The sequence below is a fragment of the Oryctolagus cuniculus genome, chromosome 11 (assembly GCF_051225735.1).
Source record: "Oryctolagus cuniculus isolate XC-2025 breed Fujian yellow rabbit chromosome 11, ASM5122573v1, whole genome shotgun sequence".
Taxonomy (NCBI): domain Eukaryota; kingdom Metazoa; phylum Chordata; class Mammalia; order Lagomorpha; family Leporidae; genus Oryctolagus; species Oryctolagus cuniculus.
In genome coordinates, this window is record NC_142877.1 from 96,775,338 (window position 1) to 96,793,603 (window position 18,266).

The 18,266-nt window shown below is 41.6% G+C and overlaps 1 protein-coding gene across 5 annotated transcripts in view; it reads left to right on the plus strand.

Annotated features, from left to right (window-relative positions):
• Positions 1–18,266, plus strand: part of CRADD (CARD and death domain containing adaptor protein) — a 257,003-nt gene that overhangs the window by 148,400 nt on the left and 90,337 nt on the right. For 2 of the 5 annotated variants that reach the window (XM_070052697.2, XM_089308755.1), the window contains one exon: positions 12,284–12,610. The exons of the other annotated variants lie outside the window; for them this stretch is intronic. In XM_070052697.2, the coding sequence (XP_069908798.1) occupies positions 12,284–12,413 (130 nt within the window). In that variant the 3' untranslated portion in view covers positions 12,414–12,610. Of the gene's footprint in view, positions 1–12,283; positions 12,611–18,266 lie in introns of those variants that run through there. 5 annotated transcript variants of the gene reach the window in all.

Here is an 18,266-nt window from a genome sequence, read left to right on the forward strand (position 1 = left end):
TTTGGCTGATTTTTTGTAATTTTTTTTATTCAATCCTATTGATTTCCTCTCTGATTTTAATTATTTCTCTTCTCCGACTAGATTTGGGTCTGGTTTGCTGCAGATTTTCTAGATCCTTGCGATGAATTGAAAGCTCATTTATTTGGTCCCTTTCCAATTTCTTGATGTAGGCACCTATTGTTATAAACTTTCCGCTTAACACTGCTTTTGCTGTATCCCATAAGTTTTGGTATGTTGTGCTGTTATCCTCATTTACTTCCAGAAAGTTTTTGATTTCTCTTTTGATTTCTTCTATGACCCATTGTTCATTCAGGAGCATGTTGTTCAATCTCCATGTTTCTATATGCTCTAGGGATTCCTGAGTTGCTAATTTCCAACTTCATTCCTCTATGGTCTGAGAATCTGCATGGTATGATTCTAATTCTTTTGAATTTGCTGAGACTTGCTTTATGGTCTAGTATGTATGTGGTCAATCCTAGAGTAGGTTCCATGTACTGCTGAGAAGAATGTAAATGTGTAGGATGAAAAGTTCTGTATATATCTGTTAGATCCATTTGGGCTATAGTGTCGTTTAAATCTACTGTATCCTTGTTGGTCTTCTGTCCGGTTGATCTGTCTATTTCTGAGAGTGGAGTATTGAAGTCCCCCAGTACTATTGTATTGGGGTCTAAGTCTCCCTTTAAGTCCCTTAACAAATCTTTTAAATAAACCGGTGCCCTGTAGTTAGGTGCATATACATTGATAATTGTTATATCTTCCTGTTGAATTGATCCCTTAATCATTATATAGTGCCCCTCTTTGTCTCTCTTCACAGTTTTTGTGTTAAAGTTTATGTTGTCTGATATTAAGATGGCTACGCCCACTCTTGTATCATTTCTGTTGGCATGGTATATCTTTTTCCAGTTTTTCCCTTTCATTTTGTATGCATCTTTGTTGGAAAGATGTGTTTCTTGTAAGCAGCAAATAGATGGGTTTTGTTCCTTTACCCAATCAGCCAATCTGTGTCTTTTAACTGGACATTTGAGGCCATTAACGTTCAATGTGACTATTAATAAGTAGAAACTTTGTCCTGCCATTTGCCTAAGATATTTTCTAATCTATGCTTTGAACTTCCTGTGATTTTTTGCTGTGAGGATCCCTTCCTTTACCTTCTTTCATGTTGATGACTGTGTTTCTGTGTATAACACATCTTTAAGCATCTTTTGCAGGGCTGGACGAGTGGCGACAAATTCTTCAATTTCTGTTTGCTATGAAAGGTCTTTATTTCACCTTCATTCACAAATGAGAGCTTCGCAGGATATAATATTCTGGACTGGCAGTTTTTCTCTCTTAGTACCTGGGCTATGTCTCGCCATTCCCTTCTAGCCTTTAGGGTTTCTGATGAGAAGTCTGCTGTGAGTCTAATTGGAGATCCTCTGAGAGTAATCTGACGTTTCTCTCTTGCACATTTTAGGATCTTTTCTTTATGTTTCACTGTGGTGAGTTTGATTACAATGTGTCGTGGTGAGGATCTCTTTTGGTCATGTTTACTAGGGATTCTATGAGCTTCCTGTATTAGGATGTCTCTCCTTCTCCAAACCCGGAAAGTTCTCTGCTAGTATCTCACTAAAAAGGCCTTCTAATCCTTTCTCTCTCTCCATGCCTTCAGGAACTCCTAGAACCCGAATGTTGGGTTTTTTAATAGTATCCTGTAGATTCCCAACAATATTTTTTAGATTTCTATAATTTCTTCTTCTTTTCTTTGGTTTGACTGTTAACTTTCCTGTGTTCTGTCTTCTAAGTCCGATATACTCTCTTCTGTTTGACTGACTCTGTTTTTAAGGCTCTCTAATGTGTTTGTCATTTGATCTGTTGAGTTCTTCATTTCATTTTGATTTCTCTTCACTATCACACTTTCCTGTTCTACTAGTTTCTGCATTTCATTTTGATTCCTCCTTAAGATTTCATTTTCTCGAAGGAGATTATCTATGCTGTCCAGTAAGGATTTCTGTAGCTCAAGCATTTGTTTTTGAAAACTTCTGATTGTTCTTATGATGAATTTTTTGAATTCAGTATCTTGCATTTCTTCCATCTCATCATCTTCATAATCTTGGCTTGGGGTGTCTTGTTCATTTGGGGGTGCCATAATGTCTTCCTTGTTCTTGTTTCCTCGGTTTCTGCATTTGTTGCTTGGCATTGTGGAGATATTAACCCTGAGGAACCAAACAGAGCTCTCAGGCCACACCCATCTCAAGCGTCTAAGGCTCCATCAAAAGCAGACAGTCCACTTAATACAGTCATAGTATAACAAGAAAAAAACACCACAGCGAGGGAAGAAGAATCCAAAGATACTCTTTTCATTTTTAAAAGTCTATTTATTTTATTTGAAAGACAGAGTGGCAGAGAGAAAGAGGGACAGATCTTTCACTGGCTGATTCACTCTCTGCTTGCCTACAACATCTGGCACTGGGCCAGTAGCCAGGAACACCATCCTGGTTTCCCAAGGAGGTGGCAGGACCTAAATACTTGAACCATCCTCTGCTACCTCCCAGGGTGCACTAAAAGGGTGGGTGTTGTGGTCCAGCAGATTAAGGCACTGCTTGTGACGCCTGCATCCCATATTGGAGTTCCTCCATTCAAGCCCAGTCTCCATGTGTGATCTTTTCATTTTTAAGATAACATTTACCGAAGCTTACATGGGCCTGGTTCTGTGCATAGAACTTTCATTCCTACATTATCCCCTTCATTCTCACAGCAACTGTTTGCAGTAAGTGGTACTATCCCACTTTCCAGATGAGAAACCCGAGTTTTAGAGTGAAGATGTGCTGATGAATGTACAGCTGGTAGACGACAGAGCTGGGTTTGTGTCTTGACCTCTTTGATTTGATAATCTTATTCATCACATTTCACACAGTTTCAGAGGAAGGCAAGATTCATGTCATGTACTTCTACCAACTGTCACCATTCTTCAGGTCTGTGTCACAGGCTGCTTGAAAAGGTGAATTTTTTAAAAATACAATCAATACAAGTCTTCTGAAGAGATACACACAAGAAAGTCAAATTAAATTTCACCAGCAACCCCTTCAAATAAGATAAACCAGTATCAACATTTTGTAGTTTTCGCTTCTGTATTTTGTATTCAAAGAATTAAGAATATACATTAGGACACTCTTGAGGCTAAATGCACGCATATTCTGCTAGCAAATTTTTCATTAGTACATCCAGAGTGTATGCTTACTAAGAGCCATTTATTTATTTTTCATAGTCATTTTTATGCCAATTAAATATATAATTATGTTATCCAATTAAATATTGCATAAACTAATGAATTGTGAGTGTAAAAGTTAGGTTGATGTCTTCACAAAAATGAGCTTGAATGCTTTAGCAAAACATGATAGATGACTCTCTCAAACAATTGGTCTGTAATTCATAGTGGGTGGAATACCTGTGAAAGAGTGAAAAATAGTGCTCAAAGTCATGAGGGATTCCGCGTTTCGCTCACTTCACAAGTGAGTTTAAGTTTTTGTTCTTAAAATAGGGAAGATGGATTATGGAATTGATGTGTGCAGGGAAGGTGATGTGGAACGCTACCCAGCAGATACTCAAGTGTTTGGGATTAGGGAGCATAGCATGCTTTAGGCAACAAGTGTTGGTTGCTTTTTCTTTTTTTTTAATTTAATTTTTTTTTTGACAGGCAGAGTGGACAGTGAGAGAGAGAGAGAGAGAGAGAGAGAAAGAAAGGTCTTCCTTTTGCTGTTGATTCACCCTCCAATGCCTGCCACTGCCGGCGCGCTGCAACCGGCGCACCGCGCTGATCCGAAGACAGGAGCCAGGTGCTTCTCCTGGTTTCCCATGGGGTGCAGGACCCAACGACTTGGGCCATCCTCCACTGCACTCCTGGGCCACAGCAGAGAGCTGGATTGGAAGAGGGGCAACCGGGACAGAATCCGGTGCCCCGACCAGGACTAGAACCCGGTGTGCCGGCGCCGCAGGCGGAGGATTAGCCTATTGAGCCACGGCGCCGGCTCCAAGTGTTGGTTGCTTTTTACACACACTTTCACTAGCTTTTGAAATCGTGCAATTAACTAAAGGTCCCAAATGCTTTAGATAAGAGTGCTTCTCTGTATATCTCAAAACAGAATTATATAATTTGCTAATCAGCTTTTCCCATTTAATACACATGGGCATATTTCTGAGCCAATAAATATAGATTAAAATATTTTATGGCATAACAGCACACATGCAGAAAAGTGCACAAAACCTTAGTCTGTAGCTCAGTGATTGATCACAAAGTAAGCACATCCATGTAACCCCCACCTATATAAAGAGCCCCCTTTTTAATTTTTGACAGGCAGAGTGGACAGTGAGAGAGACAGAGAGAAAGGTCTTCCTTCTGCCGTTGATTCACCACCTCCAATGGCCGCTGTGGCCGGCGCGCTGCAGCCGGCACACTGCGCTGATCCAAAGCCAGGAGCCAGGTACTTCTCCTGGTCTCCCATGCGAGTGCAGGGCCCAAGGACTTGGGCCATCCTCCACTGCACTCCTGGGCCACAGCAGAGAGCTGGACAGGAAGAGGAGCGACCGGGACAGAATCCGGCGCCTTGACTGGGACTAGAACCGGTGTGCAGGCGCCGCAGGCGGAGGATTAGCCTATTGAACCACGGCACCAGCAGAGCCCCCCCCCCCCTTTTTTTAAGATTTATTTATTTATTTGAAAGTCGAAGTTAACAGAGAGGAGAGGCAGAGAGAGAGAGAGAGAGAGGTCTTCCATCCAATGGTTCACTCCCCAGTTGCCGCAACAGCTGGAGCTGCACCAATCCGAAGCCAGGAGCTAGGAGCTTCTTCCAGATCTCCCATGCGAGTACAGGGGCCCAAGCACTTTGGGCCATCTTCCACTTTCTGATCCAGAAAGCTGGATCAGAAGTGGAACAGCCAAGTCTTGAACCGGTGCCCACAAAGGATGCTGGCACTTCAGGCCAGGGTGTTAACCCACTGCACCACAGCGCCGGCCCCATAAAGAGCCCTTGGAAGTATCTGCAGAGGCCTCTATACCTATGGCCTCTTCCTTTCTACCAGAAAAGTGGCTCTTTTGGATCTACCATTATAATATCTGTGTTTGTGCAACGTGTAAATGAAATGTATATAGTTTTTTGGTTTTGTTTGATCTTTATTCAACATTTGTGAGATTCGTCCTGGTTTTTAAAACATTTTTTTTGTTCCTTCATTGTCATTGCTGTATATTATTGCATTGCAAGAACAATATTTACCCATTCTGCTGTTGTTTGCCCTTGGTGGTGTTTGTGGTTTCGGACTATTATAACAGATGTTGCTGTGAACATTCTTGTACATGTATTTTAGCCTATCTTGCACTTGTACAGATTTTAAAGTTGTTTATGCACCTAAGAATGGAACTGATGCATCATAGGTTATGTGTATGTTCAACTCTAGCGGATATGGCACTGCTAAAGTGGTTTTACTCATTTGCCACCTTATGATCAATATATATGAGTTACTGTTGCTCCGTGTCTTTGGCAGTTCTTGTTAGTTATTGATTTTATCCCATTTGTTAGGCACTTACAGTAGCATGTGGTTTTTTAATTTGTGTTTTCCTGAGAGCTAATATGGCTGAACAATTTTTTATTTCTTTATTGGCCATTGGATATCTCTGGGGAGAGGGGAGTTGAAGTGCTTGTTTAAGTCTCCTGTTTACTTCTCCATAGAATTGTCAGAATGTTTCTTATTTATTTGTACTTTATATAGTCTAGATTAAAGTTCCTTTGTTGGTGATTTGTGTTAGGAATGTATTCTCCCACTCTGTGGCTTGCCTGTATTGAACTCTTAATAGGGTTAATGGAGGTTTCCTGTTTTAATGTTACTCAATTTTACAGTCTTTATATCATTAGTGCTTTTTGGGTCCTGTTTAGGAAATCTCTGTTTATCCCCAGGGTCATGAGGATATCTTTTATGTTGTTATCTATCACTGTTTTTGTTTTACCTTTCACATTTAGACCTGTAAATTGCATGGAATTAATCTTTATGTATAGTTGAGAAGTTAGGGTTAAGTTTTATTTTACTCCACATTGGTATCTTGTTGATCAGCCAACATTTTTCAAAAAGACAGTTCATTCCTCATTGCTCTGCAGTGCCACCTTTTTCATAAGTCAGGCATGCATATATGGATGGGTCCAATTCTTTCTTCTCTGTTCTCTTCCATTAGTGTATTTTCCTTTTGCTAATGCATGATTTGATTATGATAGGGAAATAAACTGAAGATCAGATCTTCCTTTTACCAATTCCTGAAGATTTCTGGTTGTTCTGGACCCTTCGTATTTTCAAATGAAGCTTAGAACCAGCTGGTCAGTTTCCACAAATACATAGAGAGTCATACCCAGAGACTTGCACAGATTTTGACTGAGATTGTTTTGAATCTGTAGATCAGTCACTTTTTTTTTTTTTTTTTTGACAGGCAGAGTGGACAGTGAGAGAGAGAGACAGAGAGAAAGGTCTTCCTTTGCCGTTGGTTTACCCTCCAATGGCCGCTGCGGCCGGTGCGCTGCGCCGGCACACCGCGCTGATCCGATGGCAGGAGCCAGGTACTTCTCCTGGTCTCCCATGGGGTGCAGGGCCCAAGTACTTGGGCCATCCTCCACTGCACTCCCTGGCCACAGCAGAGAGCTGGCCTGGAAGAGGGGCAACCGGGACAGAATCCGGTGCCCCAACCGGGACTAGAACCCGGTGTGCCGGCGCCGCAGGCGGAGGATTAGCCTAGTGAGCCGTGGTGCCGGCAATCAGTCTCTTTGACAATCAAATCTACAAAATGTCTTTTGCAATGTTAAGCCTTTTAGTTCCTGCACATAAAGTGTCTTTCCAATTATTTGCATATTCTTTAATTCAATTAAATTTTTAAAATTTTAATCATTGACGATTTTTTTATCTGTAACTACAGAATATTTTATGGGCAACATATCAAAATTTATTTAATCTCTTGATCTTGTCAACTTAGGCTGTTTCTATTTTATTTCACTGTTATAAACAGTGTGATCATGAATGTTCACATATATACATTTTTAGAAGCTTTCCCTCTCCATGGAAGGAACTCCAGAAGCTAGAATTTCTCTGTCCTATCGATGTTCCTTCAGCTTCCTCTGCAGTTGTATCATTTTCAACTTTCACCCAGAGTGAACCTGTAGATTTGTAATTTTGAAAATTATTTTCTGATTTGATAGGAAAAAATAACTTGTACTTTCAATTTGAATTTTTGTTACTTGTGTTATTAAACAAGTTTTCATTTGAACGTTTATTGCTTTCTTTAAAAAAAGATTTATTTGTTTATTTCAAAGTCAGAGTTACACAGAGAAGGAGAGATATACAGGGAGAGATCTTCCATCCTCTGGTTCACTCCCCAAATGGCTGCAATGGCTGGGGTTGGGGCAGGCCGAAGTCTCCCACCTTGGTGGCAGGGCCCAGGCTCTCAGACCATCTTTCACTGCTTTCCCAGGCACAGTAGCAGGGAGCTGGATTGGAAGTGGAGCAGCAGGGACTGGAACTGGTGCTCACATGAGATGCCAGCATCGCAGGTGGTGACCACAACATTTGCTCTCCTTTGTAGTTTTTGTGAATAGCCTGTCTGTGGCTTTTTTAAAAAATATTTATTTATTTATTTGAAAGGCAGAGTTACGGAGAGGCAGACACAGATGGCCCCAACACCTAGAGCTGGGCTGATCTTAAGCCAGGAGCCAGGAACTTTTTCTGGGTCTCCCATGTGGGTGCAGGGGCCCAAGGATTTGGGCCATCCTTTGCTGCCTTCCCAGGAGCATTAGCAGGGGACTGGATTGGAAGTGGAGCAGCCGGGACTCGAACTGGTGCCCATATGGGACGCTGGCACTGCAGCCAGCAGCTTTACCCGCCACGCCACAGTGCTGGCCCCAGTCTAGGGCTTTTGCTCAGGGTTTTTTCTTATTCGTGAGAAAGTGCTGTTTGTATATCAGAGACAATAAGCCTTTGTCACTGATACTACGAAGTGTAAGTCTAAGTTGAGCAGCATACTTTTGTAACTGGAGTGGGGCTTTATGGAAGAACAAAGAAAACCCTGTTTAGCCTATTCAAATTCTGGTTGTTAGTCAGGTCCTTCCCATGCTTAGCAATATCACAGCAGTAATGTTCTCCATAGCACAAGCTATCAGAAACTAAATAAAAATATAAGAAAGAAAGTAGAATAGGAAGAACATTGAAATTAGATTGAGAAGACTGAATTTTAGACAATCTCACCACTCTCTTTTTGCAGTCCTGATTCAACCAAATAGTCTCTCTGAGCCTTAATTTCTCATCTATATAGTGGGTACGTTTGTACTCATTCATCTTATCAGGCTAAAATGAAATAAGTAGGACAAAAAGTATTGCAAACAGTAAAAGTTGTACAGTATAAATAATAATGCTAATGTATGGTAAAAATGTAGCAAGTTAACTGTATACTTTATTAAAATTATCACCTTTCCAGATAACCCAATTTGTAGATATTCAGCCTAACAGACTTCATTCTGGGTCTGTGGCTTGTGCATTTGCACTAATTTGCAAGACTCTTTGAAAAAGATTTTTTTCCCCCTAAATCAAGTTATGTTCTTAGCGCCAGTGTGTGTGTGGTTTATTGGCTTCGGGGGTGGGGAGAGGCTGCTGTCTACCACATTGACAGTCTTCATGAGCTCGTTAGCCATGGTTCTGATGAAAGTCATTTGATCTGTGATGAGGGCACTGCTTTAAAAAGAATTGAAGTTGGAAATCTGTATTTTGGTCCTTTCATTAAAATGTAGTTCTCACAAAGGAGGGGACAATAATTTGCCTTGCAAAGGATAACTTCTTTGTGGAACTCTTGAAGCCAGGTAATTTAATCATGTTTCTGCTGTAGCCTTTTATCTTCCTCTGCAAAGGGACTCTTTCTCCTCCTGACATCTCATACTGCAAACTGTTCTTATGCCCAGAATTAATTAACATGCAAATACTGGTCTGGATCATGGGAACACTGCATTTTCAATTAGCATTTAAATGTCACTCTTAATGATGTTAGATTGACTCTTAAGGGAACATTAAAATGATGTAGTCATCTACTGATTATTCCTAAAGCATGTTATTACTATTTCTCATGATCTGATCTTAGTGATGGCTTTGATCTTCCGCTTCTCACAGACTGAGTCAGATCCAGGACCAGACTCAATTACAGCAAAGCCTAGTTCTGAGCTTCTCTTGCCTCTGGTTTTCTAGGTAGACCTGCTTACCACACTTGCGCTGACTTGCTTCTTGGAGACAAGTTTCCATAGTTACATAGGAACAGTTCCTGTAGGTGATAAGGAAAGGTGCCTAGGAGCAAGGAGGCAGGTGTAGAAGAGCTTTGGTAGTGATAGTGACAGAGTAAGGGTGATGAACTTTGGTGTTAGAGATCAACAAGTTCAAATGTTGCCTGTGAGACATTGAGCAAGTTTACTTCCCTTTCCTCCTCAGTAAAACATGAACAGTAATATGCACCTGCATGGTTAGGAGGCTTAAACGTGATAGTGTATATAAAGCCCTATGTAAGTGAGATAGGCTATTTCATGTAGTAGGCCCGAATCTCAATGGTTTAACTTAGGTTATCTTCCTGCTGGAGGGAGGGACAGCTCTGTTCCATGTAGACATTCAGGGTCCCAGATTTCTTTCATCTAGTGGCCTTGCCAATCCCTGAGGCCTTGGAATCCTCCACAGGATCATCTATCTCTGGCTGGCAGGAAAGGAAAGAGGGGGAGCATGGTGGACTGCACAGGACACTTTATGGATCAAGTTGGAGTTGGGGCACATCACATCCACTCCCATTAACCAGAAGTCAGTTCCATGGTGGCATCTACCTTCAAGTGCATCTGGGAAGTATGTGTCTAGAGAGGCAAATAAAATGGGTTTGGCTGGTGAATACATAGTAATCCTCCAGGAGGAGCACCCAGTAGTCCTTGTTGAGTAAATGAAAGAAAGAACACAATGACTTCCTTTTCATGCATTCCTGCAGTGTTATAGCAAATAGAAGTGATCAAGATTTGTGGTCTCTTTTTGTAGAGGAGGCCTGTGAGGGCCCTGGAGAATTTAGTGACCACTACAAGGTCTTCCAGTAATTTGGTGGCAGGACCAAAACTGAACTCACTTCTTCCCAATGCTATTTATTCTGTGTCTCCTTATTGGAAACATCATTCATTGTTTGCTACCCACAGGATTTCTCTTGCTTTTTGAAATACAAAGTTGAGTTTTTAAAATACACTGTTCTGGGGTTGCACTGTGGCATAGCGGGTAAAGTTGCTGCCTGCAGTGCTGGAATCCCATATGGGCGCTGGTTCTAGTCCTGGCTGCTCCTCTTGTGATCCAGCTCTCTGCTATGGCCTGGGCTAGCAGAAGATGGCTCAAGTCCTTGGGCCCCTGCATCCAAGTGGGAGACTTGGAAGAAGTTCCTGGCTCCTGGATTGGCGCAGCTCCGGCCATTGCGGCCAATTGAGGAGTAAACCAGAGGATGGAAGACCTCTCTCTCTCTGCCTCTCCTTCTCTGTGTAACTCTGACTTTCAAATAAATAAATAAATCTTAAAAATAAAATAAAATAAAATATACTGTTCTGTTCATTATAGGGAGCCTTAATTTTTCGGGAGGTGGAGGGGCTTGGTGTTTTATGATAGCAGAATAGAAACCACCAGGGGCCAGAGGCTGCACAGCTTCTCAGTACTTTGTTCTGAGAGAATTAATCTTCACTCACTCACGTGTTTAAGCACTTTTCTTTACGTGTAACTAATTATGCAAGGCAATGTGGATGCAGCAGTCATTAAGACAGCAGTGTTCACAGCGTAATGGAGTCAAATATTTGAGCAATAATCACTACATAATGAGAGTGGAAGCAACAGCTGCTAAGGACTGGAGGGAGAGGGAGTGAGGGAAGCTCTGTGGAGGAAGGGACCATTTGAACTGTGTCTCAAAGAATGGGTTTCAGTTTGTTGAGAATTTGATCTGCCTTGAAATACATATACTTGCATTTATGTAATTGATATTGATAATCTTGACTGGTGGGGGTGTACATTGAGAAAAATGAAAAATAAAATAAAACTACTCCCAAGTCTCCTGTGCTAACATTTTTTTTTAAAGATTTATTTATTTGCTTGAGCGGCAGAGCTATAGAGAGAGAGGGAGAGACACAGAGAGGAAGGTTATCCATCTATTGGTTCACTTCCGAGATGGCCGCAACAGTTGGAGCTGAGCCAATCCAAAGCCAGGAGCCAAGAACCAGGAGCTTCCTCTGGGGTTCCCATGTGGGTGCAGGGGTCCAATCTCTTGGATCATCTTTTACTGCTTTCCCAGGCCATAGAAGAAAGCTGGATCAGAAGTGGAGCAGCTGAGACTTGAACCAGTGCCCATATGGGATGCTGGCACTGCAGGCAGTGTCTTACTCACTACCCCACAGCATTGGCTCCTGTGCTAACATTTTATGCTCAAATTTACCATCTATCATTTTACCATTTTTTGTTTTGTTTTGTTTTTAACCAGTAACTAATTGTACAAAATAATCTTGGAACACAGGTCAATTATCATCAACAAATATTTTCTTATGAGCCAGCAAATTTTGGATTTCATCCCTTCTTCTGGACTTTACACCCTTTTTGTAAAGTACAGACCCTTAATAATGTGTTGAGATGAGTGTTAGATGCATGGAATACATACACTAAGAATGGATGTGAAGAGTACACACAGGCATGGCCGATGATGTGCACACGTGGCTGGAGTCTTGGTTTACAGAAAGGTGTCTGTTTAGAGCTTAGTTTTGCAAGGTTGATGCTTGGGAGCAGGCATCTGAGGTATGGTTCTTACTAATGGTGAAGGAGTAATTAGTTATCCTGCAATCTGGTGGAGAGGTAAGTAAGTGGCAGAACTTGGCTTTGAACCCTACTTATCTCATGTGTGTCCTTCTCCCATGGTGCCTAACTATCTCTCTGAGAATCCTCTGGTGCAGTTTGGAGGTTGAAATCATGATCTCCAAGGAAATGGTGAAGCCAGAGCCATTTGATTCTCAGTACCCCCAGCTTCTCTTTGGTATGTCTCTGCTCTCTGTGGCCTTCTTTTCCTTGCACCTTCCCATAACTTACTCATCACTTTGTGAACTCCTGGAAAGAATATTTGTAATTAAAAAAAAAAAGTATGTATAGATTTCAAATTCCTGTAGTAAAACAGAGTTGTACAAGAAGGGTGTAAAATGCAAAGCAATTGTCTCTTTCTCCCAAATCTTTTATTCTCATTTTTAAATATGTATCTCAGGTGGCAGGCATTGTGGTGCAGCGGGTTAATGCCCTGGCCTGAAGCACTGGCATCCCATATTGGCGCTGGTTCTAGTCCCGGCTGCTCCTCTTCCAATCCAGCTCTCTGCTATGGCCTGGGAAAGCAGTAGAAGATGGCCCAAGTCCTTGGGCCCCTGCACCTGTGTGGGAGACCCAGAAAAAGCTCCTGGCTCCTGGCTTCGGATTGGCGCAGCTCCGGCCTTTGCGGCCATCTGGGGAGTGAACTGATGGATGGGAGACCTCTCTCTGTCCCTCCTCTCTATGTAACTCTGTCTTTCAAATAAATAAAATAAATCTTTTAAAAAAATGTATCAGGACTAATTTGATATGTACATTTATTATATGGGCTTCTGATAGCACTGTAGTGTCAGAGTTCTGCCCCCACCCTTTTTTTTTTTAAATCAGCAGAATTAGAATTTACTGTACTGCTCTTCCATGATCTCATTGAACAATCTTTATTTCTTTCATCTTTGTTATTTGTTACCCACTGTGCTGCATAGAACATCCTTGTGGGCATCTGCAAGCTTGTAAAGGGGTGATTTGTAGCGATTTGCAAGGAAATTCGTAGATTAGAGTCCATGTGTTGAAAACTTGGGTAGCCATTCAGGGATTGTCCTCCGGAAAGGCTGTGCCTACTTTCTTTCTATCTGTATGTCGATGACTGTTTCCCAAGTATTTTTCCTTTTAAAGAGGATCCTGGACATAAGGCCACAGAAGCAGAGACAAAGAGATGCTGCTAAAAATAAGTTGTGTCCAAGAGACATGAAAAGATGTGTTCAACGCACAACCTTGTACACAGCGGTGTGACTCATAACCACCAAAACGTGGGCACAGCCCAAAGTTTGTCAGCTGTCAGATGCAGAAACAAAAGGTGGTACACACAATAGAATATTGTTTGGCCATGAAAACTATAGTCTGGGTGAACCCGCATTGTAATAAGTAAAAGCAACCAGTCATAAAGCACCACATATATTTCTATGAAATCTGCCTAGGATAGGGAAAGCTGTAGAGAGAAAGAGTAGATTAGCGGTTGCTTAGGGCTGAGGGTGAGGGTAGGGTGGGAATTTGGGGAGTGACTGTGATTGGGTACGACATTTCTTTTGGGGATGATGGAAATGTTCCAAAATTAGATTGTGTTAATGGTTGTGCAACTCTGTGAATATATTAAAAACCATTGAATTGCACACTTTCGATGAGTGAATTTTATGATGTGTGGATCTCATGTCAATAAAGCTATTTAAAAAAAAAAGTAGGCTGGCGCCGTGGCTCACTAGGCTAATCCTCTGCCTGCGGCGCCGACACCCTGGGTTCTAGTCCTGGTCAGGGTGCCGGATTCTGTCCCGGTTGCCCCCCTTCCAGGCCAGCTCTCTGCTGTGGCCCGGGAAGGCAGTGGAGGATGACCCAAGTGCTTGGGCCCTGCACCCACATGGGCGACCAGGATAAGCACCTGGCTCCTGGCTTCAGATCGGTGCAGCGCACTGGCTGTAGCATCCATTTGGGGGGTGAACCAACGGAAGGAAGACCTTTCTCTCTGTCTCTCACTGTCTAACTCTGCCTGTGGGGGGAAAAAAGTGGTGGCAGAATGCATGGGAGTGGTTGGGCAGGGCGGAGTGTGGCCATCACAGGCTGTGGCACGGGCAGCATCACAGTGTTACTGCCAGCACAAGGGACCCATTCGTGCGCCTGTGCTGAGCCAGGTGTTCCGGTGGCTGATGACAGCCAGCCACAGCCGGGTGGCTGCTGGGAGATTTCAACCCCTAGCAGAACAGAGGCAGCTAAGGCCATGCCCGAGTCAGGGTCAGAATCGAGGGTAGCACGCTGAATTACTGACTGCTTGTTCTTGTGCAGTCCTTCGAATACACAGAGGGTACTGTTCTCCTGAAAGGCGGTAATAGTTTCCTTTGCTGACCTAGAAACGCCTGCTGCGCTCCAGCCTTTGGAAAAGGAAGGTCAGGGAGAGGAAGCTGAGCTCAGCTGCTGAGTCAAGGAAAAAAGGAGGAAGACGTGGGGTCACAAAGGAAGAAGAGGCTGTCCTTTGTGAAGAACCGCAAACAGGCAGTTTTAAATTCAGCAATTAAGCTTTCTCTACTTAGTGGAAGTGTGATTTCTTCTTGGAAAGTGTTTGCTAGTAACTCTCATGAGAAGGTTGAAAAGGAAGTTAGGATTTTAAGTGGCCTCTGACTTGTGCTGATGAATGAAATCTAGCTCAGGAGAACAAGGGGTAATCTTGCAGCATGCACTTGAGTGCTAAAGGAAAATCAACACATCTTTGTGCCCAAACCCATTTTCTTTGTGATTGTGGCTTTTTGAACATGCGTTTTGCTTCTCCTTGTTTTCCATCACCATAGCTCTGTAGCATAGATGAGCTCAAACCATAACACCCACATCGTCTTAATTACTTCCAGGTCCACAATTTGTAGCTTTAGAGAACTGGGGTCTCCACGGTTCTATTTCAAATATTAATTGTTTTAGGTGATAACTGCTGGTTTACCAATAATTTAGAAGTTGAGGATAGCACCTATAGGTTCACTGTTGACCTAATCACAAAATTATTAGGACCAGGAAGAAGTCCTTTTTGTCACTGCCTGGATATGTTTTATTCTCCAAAAACTTCATTACGAATTATACCATAGATATTAGAACACAGTGAGTCTTTGCAAAGAGAGAAAAATTTGTCCCGTGATTCTATGTGTTAGAGAGGAACAGGGTGATTCTGGCACATGTGCAGTGGTTCAGTGTCAACTGGTAGATGTTTTTATATTTGCTGCTCTTCTTACTTGAAGGCATGGGCTGAGTAGGAAGTCAGTAAGCTTAGGTACATTTAGCAGAGGTTTCACTTAGAATTTGCACATTGTGTAGGCTTTAGGGACAACTTGAGTTTTGTCTCACTGATTGTTGAAATGAAGTTAGTTTCTCATACAATTTCTTCTCTTTCAATAATTGAAGAATAAAATTCTGACGAAGTAAACTGCAAGATTATGAAAAATTGTCTTTTTTTAAATTTCTGACTCTTTTGCCAAAACTTAACCACTACGTGCAGCCAAACAGGGATTTTGTTTGGTTTTGGTTTACCTCTCTTAAATACATTTTGAAGATAATCAGTTATGGCTTGTCCTTGACATTCCTTTTTGTGCTCTTGTGTCAGGTTTCTGGAAGTAGCTGTGAAGTTCACAGGAGGACTGAAGAATATCAGAGTGAGGTGTTTTCACCACTTGCTGGGTGGAGACAATAGTCTTTCATCCTTTGCCACCCCCCTTAGACATTGTTAATGGAATGGTCAAAGCACAGCCTTTTCTCTTGTCAGTGATGCCTAGAACTTAAAAAAAAAAGTTAATTTATTTGAAAACAGAGTGGCAGAGAGGGAGAAGGAGAGACAGAAAGAGGGGGAGAAGGAGAGAAAGAAGGTGATTTTCCATCCAATGGGTCACTGCCCAAATGGCTACAATGGCCAGGGCTGAGTTAGACCAAAACCAGGATCGTAGAACTCCATCAGAGTCTTCCATGTGGGTGACAGGAGCCCAAGTACTTGGAACATCTGCAACTTTTCCAGGTACATTAGCAAGGAGCTAGATTAGAAGTGGAGCAATCTGGACTTCAACTGGTGCTCTGATATGGGATGCTGGCATCTCTGGCAGCGGCTTAACCTGCAAACAACAATGCTGGCCCTGAAGCCTAAACATTTTAATTATACCTAAACAATTATTATAGGTTAGTAAGAGTCTGTTGTTTTATTTTACTACACGTGCTTAGATTCAACTAAATATCAGAATTGCAGTGAGCCAAGTCATTGGCTCTTCAGTGTTCACTAGAAATTTCAATCCATAGAAAAGCAAAAGCCTTTTTGTCATATTTCTTTTTTAAGACCACAGATTGAGGAAGAAACAAGATGAAAGTGTATTCTGGCTGGCGCCAAGGCTCAATAGACTAATCCTCTGCTTGTGGCACTGGCACCCCGGGTTCTAATCCTGGTCGGGGCGCTGGATTCTGTCCCGGTTGCTTCTCTTCCTGTCCAGCTCTCTGCTGTGGCCAGGGAGTGCAGTGGAGGATGGCCTAGGTCCTTGGCCCCTGCACCCTCATGGGAGACCAGGAGAAGCACCTGGCTCCTGGCTTTGGATCGGTGTGGTGCGCCGGCTGCAGTGTGCCAGCTGTGGCGGCCATTGGAGGGTGAACCAGCGGCAAAAGGAAGACCTTTCTCTCTGTCTCTCTCTCTCTCACTGACCACTCTGCCTGTCAAAAAAAAAAAAAAAAAAAAAAAAAAAAAAAAAAAAAAAAAGAAACTCCCAGTACAATGTTGAATAAAAGTGGAAAGAACAGATATCCTTGCTTTAGTAGTTCTACTCTTTAGAAAAGGGCATTAGATATTTCACCTTTAAATATGGTATGCTACTGACTACAGATTATCTTAGATGTTATGTATGTGCTTGAAATTTTATCGTAAAGAGATTCTAAATTTTTTCAAATAGTATTATGCATCTATTGAGATGATCATGTAGTTCTTTTTCTCTTTGTGTCTGTTATTATTGTGAATGACATTAATTTTTTAATATTAAATAATTTTTAATCATTGAAAAAAAAAAGAAAGAAAGAAAGAAAGAAAGAAAGAAAGAAAGAAAGAAAGAAAGAAAGAAAGAAAAAGAAAGTATACATAGTTGTAACCAACAAGAAAAACTGTTGATTGAGGCAGAGTTGACTAAAACCTTGGGAGGGAGTACAGTAGCATCATTTGGTAACTACAAAAGAAAGGGAAGTTTGGCATAACTAGATAGTGACTCTAGGAAAGTATATTTCAGAGAAAAGACAGATATTATAAATTTCTAGAGACTTTTTAAAAATTTTTGTTTAAGGACTACAACTTCATGCATTTAATATATACAGATTTGGGAACATGATGATTCTTTCCCCCCACCCCAAACTCCTGTCTTTCTTCCTCCTCCCTCTCCTCCCTCTTCCTTTCCCATTCTTTTTTTTTATAGAGATCAATTTTTCAGTTACTTTTTATACTCATAAAATTAACCCTACACTATAAGTAGAGAGTTCACTTATTAGTATGAAGAAAAAAACAAAACCAACCAACAAAACAAACAAAAATATTGCTCCTCGACAGTCAGGGCAAGAGCTGTTCAAAATCATCCCATTTCAAAGTATCAGTTTCACTCCTATAGATTACATTTTAGGTACTGTGTTAGTTACCATAGATCAGAGAGACCATATGGCATTTGTCTTTTTGTGACTGGCTTATTTCAGTAAGTATAATGGTTTCCAGTTGCATCCATTTTCTTGCAAATGAAAGGATTTCTTTTCTTTTTTTTCTTTCTTTCTTTTTTTTTTTCTGCTATGTAGTATTCCATAGATACCATACTTTATCCAGTCTTCATTTGATGGACATCTGGGTTGATCCCATATCTTAGCTATTGTAAATTGCGTTGAGATGAACATGGGGGTATAGGTCACTCTTTCATATGCTGATTTCATTTCCTTTGGATAAATTCCCAGGAGTGGGATGGTTGGGTCATATGATAGGTCTATATTTAGCTTTCTGAGCTGTCTCCAGATTGTATTCCATGGTGGCTGTACAAGTTTACATTCCTACCAGCAATTTCTACCTTTCTCCCCAGGTTCTCACCAGCATTTGTTGTGTTTTGATTTCTGTACGAGGGCCATTCTAAAGGAGGCAAGGGGAAACCTCGTTTGGTTTTGATTTGCATTTCCCTGATGACTAGCGATCCTAAGCATTTTTTCATGTGTCTGTTGACCATTTGAATTTCCTCTCTTGGAAAATGTCTGTTCAGGTCCTTAGCCCATTTCTTGACTAGCTGGTTTGTTTTGTGGTTGTTTAGTTTCTTGAGCTCTTTATAGATTCTGGAAGCTAATCCTTTGTCAGTTTCATAGTTTGCAAATATTTTCTCCCATTCTATCGGTTGCCTCCTCAGTTTGCTGAGTGTTTCTTCTGTGGTACAAAAGCT